General features: G+C 43.4%; 1 protein-coding gene across 2 annotated transcripts in view; it reads right to left on the minus strand.

The window, feature by feature from the left end:
* Positions 1–2,938: 2,938 nt before the first annotated feature.
* The window catches only part of LOC143808510 (uncharacterized), a 49,145-nt gene continuing 34,381 nt past the window's right edge, over positions 2,939–17,702 (minus strand). For both annotated transcript variants that reach the window (XM_077291259.1, XM_077291258.1), the window contains exons 2-4: positions 15,602–15,666; positions 15,468–15,497; positions 2,939–6,348 (exon numbers count right to left, since the gene is read on the minus strand). In XM_077291259.1, the coding sequence (XP_077147374.1) occupies positions 5,590–6,348; positions 15,468–15,497; positions 15,602–15,604 (792 nt within the window). In that variant the 5' untranslated portion in view covers positions 15,605–15,666 and the 3' untranslated portion in view covers positions 2,939–5,589. The remainder of the gene's footprint in view (positions 6,349–15,467; positions 15,498–15,601; positions 15,667–17,702) is intronic.

A 17,702-nucleotide genomic window follows, 5' to 3' on the forward strand; every position in this document is an offset into this window, starting at 1 on the left:
TCACATTTGCGTTGTGCGCCGCAGCGTCGGCGCCGCAGCGCACAACGCAAACAAAAACGCGGCAAAACGCACGCTAAAACGCTGCGTTTTGCGCCGCATGCGTCGTTTTTGGCCGAAAGTTGGACGCAAAAAAAATTCAACTTGATGCGTTTCTTGCGTCCAACGCTTGCGGCCATGCGGCGCAAAACGCAGCACAACGCATGTCCATGCGCCCCCATGTTAAATATAGGGGCGCATGACGCATGCGGCGCCGCTGCGGCGCCCGACGCTGCGGCGCTGACCACAAATGTGAACGTAGCCTAACTGGTTCATGCAGCTTTACATGAACACCCGAGCCTTACACTATGGCTGGTCCAAATAACTAAAGCAATTGTTACCATCCACCTCTCGTGTCTCCCTTTTTCCTCACAGTTTGTAAGCTTGCGAGCAGGGCCCTCATTCCTCCTGGTATCTATTTTGAACTGTGATTTCTGTTATGCTGTAATGTCTATTGTCTGTACAAGTCCCCTCTATAATTTGTAAAGCGCTGCGGAATATGTTGGCGCTATATAAATAAAATTATTATTATTATTATTATTATTATCAACATGTTATGGCATGATAGGTTAGGCTATGGGTTGAACTAGATGGACTTAAAGTTTTCTTTCAACCTTAAAAATTATGTTACTATGTTACTATGTATGTAATTCTGCACTCCAAAAGTAAAAATATAACCTTACCCGTGCGAGCGCTGCCATGTTCACAAAAAGTAGTTTTCCACCACATATGGGGTATTGTGGTACTCAGGAGAAATTGCACAAAAAACTGAATCATCCATATTTTCTGTTACTTTTGTGGAAATTAAACATTTGGGGCAAAATAAATATTTTTTGTGGGAAAAATGTATTTTTCATTTTACACAGCTCAACATTATAAAATTCTGTGAAGCACTTGTGGGTTCAAGGTGCTCACCACAACTCTATAACTAAATAATTTCCTTGAGGTGTGTAGTTTCCAAATTGTGGTCACTTGTGTGGGGTTTCCACTGTTTAGGATCATCAGGGGCTCTGTAAATGCAACATGGAATCCTCAATCTATTCCAGCCAATTTTGCACTCCGAAAATTAAAATGGCACTCCTTAGCTTACGAGCTCTGCCATGCACCCAAACAGTAGTTTTCCACCACATATGGGGTATCAGTTTACTCAGGAGAAATTGCATGACACATTTTATGGTCCATTTTCTCTTGTTACCCTTGCAAAAATGAAAAATTTGAGTCAAAAGCAACATTTTTGTAGGAAAAATGAAAGTGTTCATTTTTACCTTCCACATTGCTATGTCCTTTGATGCACCTAAAGGGTTCATAAACTTCTTCAATGTGGTTTATAGCTTTGAGGGGTGCAGTTTTTAAAATAGTGTTATTTTTGGGTATTCTCTGTCACATAGTCCCCTCAAAGTCACTTCAAATGTGATGTGGCCCCTAAACAAATTGTACATTTTCTTGGCAAAATGAAAAATTGTCAATTAACTTTGAATCCAACCCTTTTTACTTCCTAACAAGAAAACATTTCTCGTCACCCCGCCTGACGTCACTTATATTAGACGGATCATGAAATGCAGTCTCCCCAATTTCACCAACGGGATGTTCCGCACCCCCTGGGAACATGTAAGGTCAGTTTGGTACAGTTTCGCACAGACGCTCCCTGTCCACACCGAACTACGGGGAGTGAGAGTATGTGGCTTATGCTGTCACTGATGTGGCACCACCCTCACTCACCACCCTGACAGGCTGGGAGGCCCCTTTCCCTAGCACCAGTTAAACAGAGCTCTGCCAGCTCTGTTGGACTGCCACCAGTTCTTAGATAGAAGCTTGGTCTGTTAATGGGATTATATTGGGCCAGAAACCAGCCCCGGTAACATGGAAAGTTAAACTAAGAAATGGACGTGTGGATCAATATAAAAGAGCAGCCCAATGTTAAATTATATATTTAATCACCTTAAGGGCACGCTAAACAATACAGTATATACATAATCGTTATACATATACAATGGTCAGATATGCAAGTACAGATAGTCGTAAGACAAAAGATATATGCAGATAGATCATGTCAATTACCGGTTTGATGTTTGACCATGTGCACACTGGGCCGCAAATGGGGGCATGGGCTGCCAGCTTTCACAGCACATTACTCAACATGACACCCCTTTGAAGTGGAAAGCATACATGACAGAGACCACATGGCCTTACACTAGCCTTTATCCACTTTGGGTCTCTCCCCTCCTGCCCTCTGGACTGAACACGAATCCCTTCCCCTTGCCTCTAGCAACTAAAAACTCCAAAACCTAAGATGAATCATAACTCTTTTATGAATGGTCCAAGGGAGGCGGTTTTGGCACCATCAAATCAGGCCGGGCACCTGCTACAGGTAGAGACTAGAAACATCTTTGCAATCTGGTTCCTACTGGCCATTCTATGTATTTTTCCCCTCCCTGGAATGCTGGAAAGGACCCTGTAAGGCATTAGCCATATTCTGGAGATCTCGGAAATATGACGTAAGGCCAGGACATTTAGTATCTCCATAACTCCTTAAAGAATTATGTTTCTAGAATGTTCTTTGGCAGCTTCAGCATGACTCTATATTGCAAGCAAGCCTTTGTCCTGCTCTGAGCTTGTTCAAGGTATAAGATCTGTCACTCACAGCCTTTGGAGGCTTGACTCCCCTTAGTGCTGAGCTAGGTGCCAGCTTTCTCCTTGAGGATTTGAGAATATTCCGCCTCCTGCTGAGTCCTTGTTGGATAAAGGAAATAGGGTTTTATAATCCCAGGCCAAATGGGATAAAATGATTAGCATGAAATTATATCTCCAATATTCTTCGCAGTTGCATAATAATTCTGCTCACTAATGGTTGTCCAGTAATTCTGCACACATAGATATTCCCCTCAGAAAGACAAAACATCACTTTTAGTTTCTTAAATATTCAGGTTCCAGGTTTATTACCCTTTTGGATTGACTAAAAGCACTGTAGTTATAGAATAATAAAATTAATCATCAATATTGCAAATTGCATAATAACTGTGCACATAGAATAGGTAGAATCATGTCCATGACTATTGGAGCAATGAGTCTCACATTAAAAAATATTTTATAAACAACGCACGCAATGTGGTAGGTGAACGCTGCTAATGTTTTAGAATTATTAAATTTCTCTTTAATAAAAAAAATGTACATTATTATTATGATTTTTAAAGCACTATTGATTCCATGGTGTTGTACATGTGAAAAGGGGCTGAAAAAAAATGAATGCATTGAAAATGCATAAAAAAATGATGAATCTGAAAACATAAGGATTGCACTTTAAAATACAAACGGAAGCAAGCATTGAATTCAGAATTTGGATGCCAGATGCCATTAGCTCAGTCGCCGAGTGTGCAGAATGTGTGAAATGGTGATGGGCTTTTTTTTTTTCATTTTTCTGATCCTCCCAAATCAAATTGCAGATTGCTGGATTGAAACTGTGGATTTCAGGAAATCCGACTTGAATTCGATCTTCCGCGCGTTGATCCACTCATCTCTAATTATTAGGTCAAGGTAATGTCTAATTCTTTGTGTTCGCTTAATATGTATGCCCCAAAATGCTCTAAGCATCCATTTTAAGCATGTTTATAGGGCTGCAACAACCTAAAATGGCTAAATGAATATCTTTTCAGCCTGACAGTCCTTATGCTTTGAAATATTGAAAACAAATTTTGAAATAGTGTAGTAGACAAAGTGTAATATTCATTGGGGTCCCAAGGCAACTTTTACACTTAGACAGCCCACACCAGCTTGTTGCTAGGATGTTTAGATCTAGCTCTTCTTTGCCTTTGTCTTAGCACTTAAACAATCTTACTTATATACGGTAAATTGTAGAAAAACATAGATTTTTGCTTTCTTATACCATGAAGTATTTTTTTAACAATACAGTGTGAAAATTAAGACAATAATCTTCATTGAGCTACTGTATATTGCAGGATAAAAGAATGTTTAATTTTTTATAATTTTTAGGAAAAAGATAATTTTCTCAAAAGGAACCGGACAGCTGATACCCGATTCCTGCTGTAGCTCTGAATTCTAACCAGGTATGGTTTATTCTGCAATGCTGAGACATTTCAGAGAAAACGTGTGTAAAAGTTGGCCGGGTACAATGCCGCAAGGGTGACTAGTCCCAGAGGCCGGTCCTGGCAGCTTCTTCCTGCTATGAGTGACAGGCCTCTCTTTATACACACACAAGAAGAGACATGTCACTGAAAGGCATGGATATGCCTCTGGAGACTGGCTTTTTGGACAAGTCCCCCAAGAGGTAAGTTCCCCGGATGGTTTCTAAATATATGTTTTTTTCTGAAACGCCGATTCAGAGCAAAACTATTCCTTGCAGAAATGATGGAGCCAGTGTACGATACATGCTGTCTATGGTTCGGGCAGCATGTAGCAGCTGTCAGGTTAGTTTTAAGCTCCGTGTAATAAAACTAATATAAAAATAATGAATGTAGCCTTGAGTATTAAAGATGAAATTGCAGCTCAGGTATATAAAGGATGAAGATCTTCAATCCAACCATTAAACAATATGGTTTAAAGCTAAGACTGTACTTTACAGTATATCAGAAACACCAAAAATATTTCTGAGATATTCAGTGGTGAAGCACTTTCAACAATCTGCTACTTACAAAGGATATCAAACCTAAAGCAGCACATCGAATGTTAAACACCAGTGGGAATCAAAGAGTCTTGATGGACATGGCTGTCAATGGCCATTCTTTAAAGGGGTAATCTGGGACTTTAACATTTATGGCCTATCCTTAGGATAGGTTATCAATGTTTGATCGGTGGGGGTGTGATCAACTGTTGCCGGTGTCGGCCTGAACTCCTCAGTTAGGAGCTGCACAACTCTGTTGACTGTATAGTGGCCGTGGCCAGTCACATCCAACCCTAATCAGTCATGAGTGGGTGTGCAGTACCCGGCCGTGGCCATTATTCCATTGAGGTAGCTATACCACGCAGCTCGCTAACTGAGCAGTCCAGGCCGCCACTGACTCTTGGAGAAGCTGATCGGCGGGGATGACGGGAGTCGGCCCCCCACCAATCAGACATTGATGTCTTATCCTAATGCTATGCTATCAATGTTAAAGTCGTGGACAACCCCTTTAATGAGTGGAAATTTTACACTTGCGTAGACCTAGCAATCTCTGATGTTTTGAGCTTGCAGACACTGTTGACTTAGGCAGCGTGCACAAAGTTGCATCATTTTGGTTTGGTGTTTGATATTTCACATACTGTTATAAGGACAACACACATGCGCATGAGCAGCAGGTGGTTCATGGGCTTTAACCCCTTGTTTTTTTTCTCTGTTTTCTATTACAGGAGTTTCTGGTGACAGAGACAAATACAATGTTGGTGTTTGCAGTAGCCATCTGCAATGCAGTGACGTGATCCACATGAAGCCAGTGGCTTACTGACTACAATGAAGATCTTCATCCCTTGTATCCCATAACTGGTATTTTGTACCAAATACTCAAGTCTGCGTCCAACATGTTTCTTTTGACTGGGAGCGAGCGCTATTTACACCCACGTTAGTTAATAGTTGGCCACCAAATCCTCTTCTAACTTTTGTAAATCTTTGTGTAACTTTTGAATCTCCTCCGCACATTCTCTTATTTGTGTGGCCTCCTCTGTCTTACACCCGTCCTGTATTTCCTTTGCTCCCTTAACAATAAAAGTGGCATCGACGACTATAAACAAAGCAGCAAAAACCCCTGAAACGACCCTGAATACCTGGAACCCCCGAGCTGCTATCTGCGCCCCTCGAGCCGCAGCGGCTGACACCTTGCCCAGCTGAAGCAATCTGCCAACCTCGAGTGCAGCGTAGACACCTCTCCCCCCAGCCCTGGCTGCATCAGAACTGTCTACCATTTTTTGCTTAGACATTATGTCACTAACTAATGAATCCAACTTTTTTGAAGCCTTTTCCAATTCATTCATCTCTGCATTCACTGCCTTTACAATCTCTTCTACTCGGCTGCATTTATTTTTCATATTTACACTATCGGCAATAGAAGCTGATGCCCCTGTGAGTCCTCCAACCGCCGCAACACCGGCCCCGATGCCACTGAAAACCAGAGATGCCCCTGCAGTAAACGGGGCTAAAACGAGGCCTGCAAGGGTGGTGATGCCTCCAGCCAGTCCAACTGAACTTCCCGCGACGCTGGCAATGGTGGCTCCTCTGTGAAAATCATCCAGGTCATCTGCGATTGTTAGCAGTTCTGTGGAGCAATCTGCTATACCATTCAGCAAACTGATCAAAATTCCTCTAAGTTCTTCGATAGAAACATCCAGCTATTAAAAAAAAAGGAGGATTCAGTATAGTATGATAACATTTTATTTAGTTTTTAATAATGACTAAAAAGCAATAGATTTGTAATTAAGACATTTTATGAACAAAGCTGAGGAAATGGTGATATTACAGCAGCCTTATTTCCTTACTTGAGATCTTTTCCAGAAAACAGACTACAACCTACTTACAAAGATGAGAGGGATATATTTGTAGCCTACCATTTATCAAATGGGGTGTGACATTTAATGAATATGCTATGCAGGATCAGTTGGCAAATATTTTTAGGGCTCCCTGTAGAGCGCCCTCACATGAGCGTATACATCGGACGAGTGCTATCCGATTTTTATCATACTCCCTGAAAAAGCCGCTAGGCGAAACGTACGATGGAATCACAGGAACCACGGGGTACTGACTACTGGTATACATCATTTTCACCACTCATGTTTTTATTGCTTCTTACATTTTAACATTATGACCTAATAAAAATTCTATATTTTATATACTTTTTTATTTGGTTTATGCACTTCTTTGGAGTAGGTATACAGATAGCTCTCAGACCGATGTTATTTAATGGAGTGATGATTTCACTTTGAAATCGGATGCCACTTGCCCATTCAAATCTATGGGTGCGTGGAAAACATCGGACTTCCAAGTGCAATCGGATTACCATGGAGTCGCAGAATGGAAATGTGGAGAAATTTTGTTCTCCATCCTCTCCTCACAGTGCTCAGATTCTCTCATCCTTGAGAATTGGGTGATTATGCAATTTATAACCTGATCAAACTCTGATTAGAATGTCAGCATAGTGTGTAGTGTGATCTGATTCTTTCTGATGAGAGAATTGGGGCACATTGTGAGTTGAAGATGGAGTACAAAATGTCTCCATCTTCTCCATTGTCTGAGTCTGCGGTAATCGGACTGCACTCAGATGTCATCCAAGTGCAGTACGATGCTTCCCATGCACTCATTGACTTGAGTGTGTGTGGTATCTGATTTCGAAGTGAAATTGCAGCATGCTGCGATTTTTTTTTTCACTGACAGATTCTATCAGTGATGAAAATTGGTCATCAGAACAGGTGTTCAACTGTGCTAGCATGTAGAGCAGGGTTCTATAGCTAGGGGGCTGTAGCAGCGCGGCCCATTTATCGGAAGCAGGTATAAAGTTAGACGAGAGCAGTTCGTAGAAATTGTTTATATTGAACTTTGCATTGCCATAGCTGGAGCGCAGCTTGTGTGACACACTCCGGCTATCTTTCTTTGTATCTATTATTGCTATTATCAGTTATTGTTTCACTGTTAGCCTTTTTTTCCGGCATAACATCCCCTGTCTATCAATAAAGCCGGTGGGTTTTTTTTCTGCCTCCTTGTCTACTCTACTGTATTTGAGTCCTGCCTGCTACACTCGGATGACATCAGACTGCAGCCCAATGATTTCCATGCACCTATAGACTTGTATGTATTATCGGATGCACCCGCAGAATGCTGCAATTGTTTTCTTATATCAAATCAGCATGAGAAAATAATAGCAGGTCTGCCCTGCCCCATAGGATAACATTGGGCCGAGCTCTATGTGATAAAACATGGGATTGCACTGGGCTGTGTTATACCTGAGTGTAGGCGAGCCCTAATTCTCAGAGTTTACTTCCGCATTTAACAACCGCATGTAATATTTACATTTCACTAAGGGGTGTGGAATATCGTTCTGTTGACTCACTTTACAAAACATTTCAGTCCCTGCTTGAACAGATAACATCATAAAGTTCAGTGTAATCAGCAGTAGCAGACAATATAAGCTTAATTATTGAAACAGGTCTGTAACTCCCTTAGGCCTGTCCCACACGTCCAGATAATTCCGGTACCGGAAAAATCGGTACCGGAGTTATCCGTGTCCGTGTGTCCGTGAGCTCACGTAGGCCATCCGTGTGGCACACGTGCAGCACACGTGCGGCACACGTGTGCCGCCCGTGTGCCGACTGGGTACCACACGGAGCGTGCAGGAGACAGCGCTAGAGATAAGCGCTGTCCCCTGCATCTGGTGCTGGAGCAGCCATTCATATCTTCTCTCCAGCAGCGTTCGCTGGAAAGAAGATATGAAAAATCCCTTTTTTTTTTGTCCTCGTGTTTAAAATAAAGATCCCTGTTAAGACCCCCCTCCCACCCCCTGTGTGCCCCCCCGCTGTTACTAAAATACTCACCCGGCTCCCTCGCAGCGTCCTGTCCTCGCCGCACCTTCTCCTGTATGAGCGGTCACGTGGGGCCGCCGATTACAGTCATGAATATGCGGCTCCACCTCCCATAGGGGTGGAGCCGCATATTCCTGACTGTAATGGGCGGCCCCACGTGACCGCATACAGGAGAAGCTGCGGCGAGGACAGGACGCTGCGAGGGAGCCGGGTGAGTATTTTAGTAACAGCGGGGGGGGGCACACAGGGGGTGGGAGGGGGGTGGTGACAGGGATCTTTATTTTAAACACGAGGACAAAAAAAAAGGGATTTTTCATATCTTCTTTCCAGCGAACGCTGCTAGAGAGAAGATATGAATGGCCGCTTCAGCACCATGTGGGGGGGACAGAGCTTACTGTAGCGCTGTCTCCTGCACGGCACACGGACTGCACACGGACAACGTCCGTGTGCGGTACGTGTTTTACACGGACCCATTGACTTTAATGGGTCCGTGTAATCCGTGCGCTCCCACGAACACTGACATGTCTCCGTGTTTGGCACACGGAGACACGGTCCGCAAAAAATCAATGACATCTGCACAGATGCATTGATTTCAATGTGTCTACGTGTGTCAGTGGCTCCGGTACGTGAGAAAACTGACACCTCACGTACCGGAATCACTGACGTGTCAAACCGGCCTTAGGCCAGTTTCACACATCAGTGCCTCCGGTACGTGTAGTGACAGTTTTCTCACGTACCGGAGACACTGACACATGTAGACCCATTCAAATGAATGGGTCTTTGCACATGCCTGCGCGTTTTCATGGACCGTGTGTCTGTGTGCAAAACACGGAGACATCTCCGTTTTTCTCCGGCAGCACGGTCGGCAAAGCGTCCTGCACACGTGCACACGGAGAACAGTGTGCACTCTCCTCCCGTGTGCACGTACCGCCCGCAGGAGAAACAGCACTACAGCAAGCGCTGTCCTCTGCGTGTGGTGCTGAAGCCGGCATTCATCCCTTCTGTCCTGCTTGGCTGAAAGCAGCACTTGCAGAACAGAAGAGATGAAAAATGATGTTCTGTTTTTTTTTCTTTAAAAATAAAGTTTGGGGGTCACCTCCCGTCTCCCACCCCTCCCCACCCCCTGTGCGCCTGCCCGCTTACAGAGAAATACTCACCCAGCTCCCGCGATGCCTCCTCTCAGCGCCGGCAGCATGTCCTGTGTGAGCGGTCACGTGGTACCGCTCATTACAGGGATGAATATGCGGCTCCACCTCCCATAGGAGGTGAGCACACGGACACACGGACACGGATAACTGCGGTACCGATTTCTCTGGTACCGGAATTATCTGGACGTGTGAGACTGGCCTTACATGCGGCTTCTGCTTAGGTAAAAACTTGTAGATTACATTCGACCACTAACTCTTGACATGCATACACAATTAGAAAACAATGAAATAAAGAATTATTTTCCTAGTTTTTCGGTTTATAGGAAACTGTCACCAGGTTTTCCCAATATAAACTACGACCAGCACCTTTTCTGCCTCTTTTACAGTGTTCTGGCATGCTGTATATAAGTCCCAAGTTCCCTCTGCATAGCACAAAAAACCCCTTTCATTATACTCCTATATGGTGTGGTCAGGGCCGGTTTTAGACAAAGTGGGGCCCTAGGCAAAAGTTTAAAGTGCAACAATGCACATTGTAAAATCAAACAAACATTTAGGTTACATTACATGAGCAGGATGCGGATACAGTTGGTGGAGGGGCCTGGAGCCAGTGCTCACACTGTGGCCCCCATATTTAGGGGCCTTATATCGGCCAACAGGTCTGCCACTATTAGCTGTACGCAGGGATGTTGCTAGGGTCAGAAAAGATTGGGGGCCCAAATCCCAAGACAAAGAGTTGCCCCCAACCCCCTCTTAAATTTTAACACTGCAGATAGCACAGTGATAACTCTGAGTACAGATAATGTAGTAGATGTCACCTGCAGTCCTATGTAACACCAGAGATAGCACTGATAACTCTCTGAGTACAGATAATGTAGTAGATGTCACCTGCAGTCCTATGTAACACCAGCGATAGCAGTGATAACTCCCTGAGAACAGATAATGTAGTAGATGCCACCTGCAGTCCTATGTAACACCAGAGATAGCACTGATAACTCCCTGAGTACAGATAATGTAGTAGATGTCACCTGCAGTCCTATGTTACACCACAGATAGCCATAGCGGTTCAGAGTAAGACTATGTTCACATGCAGCATTTTTTCAGTAACCAAAACCTTTTCTTTTGGCAGTAAAAATGTGTTCAAAACACCTGTTTTCAGCTTGTTTTTGGAGTGAGGCTGTTTGCTTTATCTACAGTATGATTAAGGCCACGTTCACACGTTGAGTATTTGGTCAGTATTTCACATCAGTAGGTGTAAGCCAAAACCAGGAGGGTGAGAAATACAGAAGCGGTGTCGGGTTTCTGATTGTTCCTCTCCTGTTTCTGCATTACAAATACAGGGGAAATACTGAACATGTGAGCGAGACCTAATAGTTTAATTCACCAAAACCACTTAAAAAATTGTAGCGAAAAATGCCGTTGCAATATCTGCAGCTTTTTTTATTCTTTCATTGCTTTCTACGGGTGAAAACACAGATTTAAAAAGACCTACAGTTCTGAAATCCAGTCAGAAAAAAAACAAGCGCATGCAGGAGATTTCGGAAATCCCCTATGTTTTGCTGGCACTTTAAAAAGCAGCTTTTCGCCATGTTCATATGCAGAATTTTTGCAGCGTTTTCTTCTGCAAATAAGAAGTTTACAGCATTTTATAGCACAAGCAAAGACTGAGATTTTCACAAATCTCCTGCACACCATTTTATTTTCTCCTGACTGATTTTTGAAATCTGCAGCATATCACTTCTTTCAGCAATTTTTTTAACCTGTAGAAAGCAATGAAAAAGTAAAAAAAATGCTGCAAACGTCGCAACGTTGTTTTTTGCTGTGTTTTTGGTGAATAAAACTAACTTTATTAAACATGTACTGTAGACAAAATGCTTTCTGTAAAAAAACAAACAAACAGCAAAAGCTCTATGGGTGTGTGTCCACAATCAGTAAACGCTGCGGGTCGGCTGCTGTGCACTTGTACAGCGTCCAACCTGCAGCGACCACATGTTACAGTATAGTGTATGGGATTTCAAGAAATTCCTTCTCTACTATGCGTGCACTGACACCCGCACCTCACCTGTGGAGACGGACATACGCGTCTCTCCAGACCCCAGCATGCCAATTTATCTTGCGTAAATGTGAGTCTCTGCAAGAGAAATCTCACCCGTGCAATGTATAGGACGCGGTGATTCCGCACAGATCAATAAATACATGCGGAATCACCTGTGTTCAAAAGATGGCAGCACTTGGATGTAGCACATGTTCACTGCGTCCAAAGGGCTGCCATTTCCAGATTGTCTGCACATACCCTAAAAAATGGGTGTTGTGAAAGCAGTGTTTTTACAGCTAAGAGAGCAGGCTTTGGCTGCAAAAAAAAAAAAATGCATCAAAAACGCTGATTCCTATGCACACCTGTACTATATGTGTATGGTTTAACCTTATTATTTCACATGGGAATTCATTTATTTCTATATAATAAATACCCCGATTAAGCAGACAATATTCCTGTCTTGTGTCATCCAGAGAGTAGTGACAGGAGGTCGCCCTGTCAGATTACAAGCAGTGATCTAGTGACTATGGTCAGAGCCCATGCTGATCCCTGCTGTATGTGACTGTGAAACCTGATCCTACAGCAATCAGCACAGAGCTCCGGGACCACAGTCAAGGAGGGTTTGCGAGAGACGCTCCAGGACTACAGAGCAATGCACAGCATTATTCACTGCTGTACACCCTTTGGGCACTTCATAAAGGGGCTGCAGACGCAGGGGGTCCCCTTTGTAGGTGGGGGCCCTAGGCGTCTGCCTGCCCCAAACGCTGGCTCTGGGTGTGGTCCGGTCCAATGGGCGTCTCTGGTCTTGATTCGGCACCTCCTCTCTTCTTACAACCTTTGCTTCACATGGATCAGGCATCCTACATCATCCACAGAGTGGCCCCCATTGCTCTTCTGTGCTGGCGTACTACTGAGGGAGGCGCAAAGTACTGTAAGGCGCATGCACTTGAAAAAGGCCAAAGAGTGCCGATGACTTAGAAGCCAGGGGATGTGGACTACAGTAATGTGCTATGCTCTCAGTAGGGCGAAGAGAAGTCCACCTACTCAGGAGCGAGATTGGAGGACACTGTGTGGATGATATAGAACGTGTCAATCACATATGGCGATACACATGGGGTTCCTCTCTCCAATTATTATGTCATGACCGGGTGCTTTTACCATCGCATCCATCCACAGGTCTTACGCAGCCTTTTCTTTTTCCCTGGGTTGTCTTTCCCGTGTACTATATCCTTTTTCTGTAGGATGTTGCTTGATTGAGCCCCTTTTCCCTTTTTCATCATTTGTGATTTATGTATCAATTTACTCTGAGAATTTTTTCAGTTTTGAACCTTAGAATCCTTTATTGTCAGGATGCTGTTTGATTGATCCCCTTTTCCCTGTATTAATTTCTTGGGACTTATTTACCACTCTATTTTTTTTTTTTTCTCCAACTTTGAACAATAGAATTTGTATATCTCTCTTGTTCGATACTATTCCTTTATTTGGTTTGTTACTATACACTGAACTTATTGTCCGTTCCTTTTGTAACCCAGGTTTTTTTATTGGTGCGTAACATATACTTTTTGCCTATATCCTGTGCACACAGTGGAGGAGTCTGGATGGTCCCTATTGGGTCCTCCAGGTGTTAATTATATTAGCCTTAATTGCTTTTTAATTGTTTGTAATGTATGTTTTGTATTTTGCTTGTATAATTGTACTACAATAAATTTTGATAAACACTTCTTATAGATTCCGGTGATCCTGGCCATTTTTGCACACACTTCTTTTTCTTGTTTTTTTGTGCAGTATTTAAGTGTGGGGCTAGTGATCCTGAGCATTATCTTGTTGTGCCCTCAGTACTGTTCTGTGTCTGACAGTTTTGGAATACATATAATCTATTAGAAGAATATTTTGTAAAAAGGATTTTTTTTAAATTTGGGGTGATGAAGATGGGATAAAACAGCAAATCTACAACTTGAGATACAATTATGGTATTATTTTGGTAGTACATACTTCTTTTTCAGTGCTTTTGGTAATCTGGTAATTTCTTTTTTTTGCGAGGCAGGAACAATAAAAAAAAGGAATTCTTAAATTGTTTTTATTTTATTATGAGATTCATTGCATGGATTAATTAACATAGTAACTTTATGGTTTGCATTGTTACAGTCATGGAGATTCCAATTATGGACAGGTTTTTAATTGTTTCTATTTATAGCACTTTAGGAATCTTTTTTTAATGTACTATCATTTAGGGATTTATTAGATTTTAAATTTTTTTTTTCTTACACTGTGTTGAACATTTTTTTTATCTCACTATATTGCAGTGTATTCTAACTTTCTGTATAATGCCAACATGTATCCCATCAGGTAGGGTTGAGGACCCTAAGCATCTGGTCATCATGGCAACACATTGGCACCCTGCAATCACGTCTCAGGGGGAAGATAGTGTAAAACCATTTAGATGTCACAGGGATGACTGACAAGGGTTCAGTCCTGGCTAATGGATTTTGCATTAAAGCCAACTCCTAATGGAGAGGCTTGGGCTCAGTTCTCGAGCCTGTGCTTTAACAGTGCTACAAGTGTATTTTAGGCACTGTTCTTAACTCCCTGTCCCTAATGCCATAAATATACAGTGCATGGCACTTTAAAATATCAGGGATTTTTACACTGACACCCGTTGCCTGTAGACTCAGCAGACTTTGAGCCAACACTAGGTTTTTGGTTTTGGGTCACTTGGTTGTTAAGCTTGGCCCAGTAGTGTGGCTACAAGGAAGAAAAAGGGAGCAATCAACTGTGACCCAATCACGCAATGGGTCCACATAGAGCATCTGCCATTCTTAACCGTATTGGCATGTGTGTAGCTTGTTGATACACAAACTCTGCAGTAGAGCAGGGAGTCATGGTCTTCCAGTTCTACCAGTCTCTGTTCTGTAGGTCGCAGGTCACTTTGACAGAGGTGGTGAAATGATGTCACAGCGTCGCTCCACCTGCACAGGGACATTGTGCTAGCAGAAAGAATGTCACCTGTAAATTACTATCTGTAACTGTAATCTCTTATATGATTTGCAGAACTGGAATCTGCCAGTATATGGGCAATGTATTGCAGTAATATTGATCCTGTTCTTGTGAAATGATATTTTTTTTCAATATAGTCATCTGAGGCTTCCTTTTGCCCACTATAATTTGGGGGTGCCAATGCAAATAGTCTCTTCAGAAAGAAAGAGGACTTGAACACTAGTGCCAACTATTGGAAGTTGCAATCCTAAAATTCAATATTGACATTTTAATGAGCCTTGCCATATGACTTAGAATAAAGCCAAGCTAAACCACTGGAGTTGTAACATGGTCAGCTAGATTCAGGTTCCATTCACATGTGTTCCTCCCAAGTGTGCTGAACCTTTAGTTGTGCCTCTGGTTTGTGCTCCATGTTCTAGATACAAGGCCCCAATTAAATAGCAGTTGGCTAAACAATCATCTGACAGCCATCTCTACCTTCTCCCCCTTACACAGTAACACTGTGTAACACTCAGCTCGCACAATCGCTCCTATGCTCTCTATGAAAGAGCAGCTACCAGAAACATTTTATCTTTCTGTTGGAAAAAGGATAGACCCTTAAGACTTCAATGGTTGAATCCTTTTATCCACCATCATCCATCATGTATCCCTCTGTACATGATCCATGTAACAAATGCCATGTGCATGAGGCCTTAATTTGCAGAAACTTAGAAAGTAGGTGTTTTAGTGGATTATAGAATTTTGGTGACAAAAAGAGTCCTTACCAAATCCATATTGTTATCCTGATCATCTGCCTGTAACAGGAAAAATAAAAATGTACATAAATTAAATCAGCTAAAATAAAAAATAAAGAAAAGTGCTCTAGGAGTAACACAGAAGAGAGTCTTATTTTACTTACCATTTCAGGACTTCAGTTTTACTTCAATTAAGATGGAAATCTTGAATCTTTTTTTCAATATTACACTTGAAGACAAAAGCAGAAAATATGGTACTTGTTCCATCTGTTTTGTGCCTTAACAATTCGTAGCTAGTGACAAAGTTGACGTTTATAGGTGCCAATATGACATTTTGATGTGAATTGAGTTTTGTGAACTTAAAGATTAATCATTCTTTTAATTTTTTTTTATATAAATCAATAGTACACGTGATTAGAGATGAGCGGATATATTCAAGTGGAATTGAATCCTGCACTAATGTAAAAAAAAATCCACATTTGCAAAATTAGAGGGCACTGGCTGCCACTTTCCTGAGACATAAAGGGCCATCAAAATCTATATATATAAAGCTGAGTGTATGTATGTTTGTGTGTGTGTGTGCATATGTATCAAGCCACGCCCACTCCACATAGCCCCACCCACTGGCGTCTGGAGAGCGGGGTTGCAGAGGGAAAGGGCTGGATATGAGTAGAGATTGGCGCTGTGAGGGAGAGCGCAGAACACAGATGGAGAGTGGGGCTGTGGAGGGATAGAGCGGGACAGTGCATGGAGAGTGGGCCTGTGGAGGGAGAGAGCGGGGCTGTGGAGGGAGAGCGGGACGGATGGAGAGTGGGGCTGCACAGGAATAGAGCGGGATGGCGCATGGAGAGTGGGGCTGTGGAGGGAGAGCGCGGGGCTGTGGAGGGAGAGAGCGGGGCTGTGGAGGGAGAGTGTGATGGTGGGTGGAGAGCGGGGCTGTTAAGGGAGAGCGAGGGACGTGGCTGGAGTGCTGGGCTGCTGAGGGAGAGCGTGGGATAGCCAATGGAGACAGGGGCTGCGGAGGGAGAGAGAGCAGGACAGCGAGTGGAGAGCGGGGATACGGAGGGAGAGAGCGCGGGACAGCAGATGGAGAGCGGGGATACGGAGGGAGAGCCCGGGACGACCAGTGGAGACAGGGGCTGCTGAGAGACAGAGTGGGGCTGTGGAGGGAAAATGCAGGACAGCGATTGGAGAGTGGGGCTGTGGAAGGAAAGAGCATGATGGTGGATGGAGAGCTGTGCTGCAGACAGAGACAGCGTGACTGCAGAGTGAAAGTGGGGCTGCTTAGGGAGAGAGCAGGGCAGCCAGTGGAGACAGGGGCTGAGGAGGGAGAGAGTGGGACAGTGGGTGGAGAGTGGGGCTGCTGAGGGAGAATGCGGGATGGCGGGTGGAGAGCTGGGCTTCGGAGGGAGAGAGCGGGAAGGCGAGTGGAGAGCGGGGTTGCGGAGGTAGAGAGCGGGACAGCAGTTAGTTACTATGTCCGGGCAACGCCGGGCTCTTCAGCTAGTATTTGCATAAAAAATCCTTATGCTCACCTTACTGCTCACCTCTGAGACCCCTATGCTTCCCTCCCATCCAGTCCTCCGCACATCTTCAGATCACTGTTTGTTGTGCTGAAATCATTGTTTCAATATAATCTTTAACCCTTACCGACCTTAGACGTGCTCACTCAGTACATCATGGTCGGATGGTAGTTACCAAACCTAGATGTACTCAGTACGTCCAGGCGATTTTGCGCATACACAGCTTCCCTCTACACTCCGATCGGCGCCCCACCATGATGACATAGCGGGGGCCCAATCATTGCCATAGTGACCAGGCTACAGCAAGTCCATCAGACCATGTGCAGAGCATATTTGCAGGGGCTTGTGTCAGTGCAGCACTGACATAATCCATTGCAATGCTCATGCATTGCAATGAATTATAGCAGCAATAAGGCTGGTAAAAGTGGAATTCCCATAGTGGGGCAAAGTAAAAAGGTTACAAAAGTGAAGTGAAAGTGTATATATATATACACTGCTCAATAATAACACATCCTAGATCTGAATGAATGAAATATTCTCATTGAATACTTTATTCTGTACAAAGTTGAATGTGCTGACAACAAAATCACACAAAAATCATCAATGGAGATCAAATTTATTAACCAATGGAGGCCTGGATTTGGAACGATACTCAAAATCAAAGTGGAAAATCAAATTACAGGCTGATCCAACTTCAGTGGAAATGCCTCAAAACAAGGAAATGATGCTCAGTAGTGTGTGT

Source organism: Ranitomeya variabilis, chromosome 2 (assembly GCF_051348905.1).
Source record: "Ranitomeya variabilis isolate aRanVar5 chromosome 2, aRanVar5.hap1, whole genome shotgun sequence".
In the NCBI taxonomy this organism is placed as follows: domain Eukaryota; kingdom Metazoa; phylum Chordata; class Amphibia; order Anura; family Dendrobatidae; genus Ranitomeya; species Ranitomeya variabilis.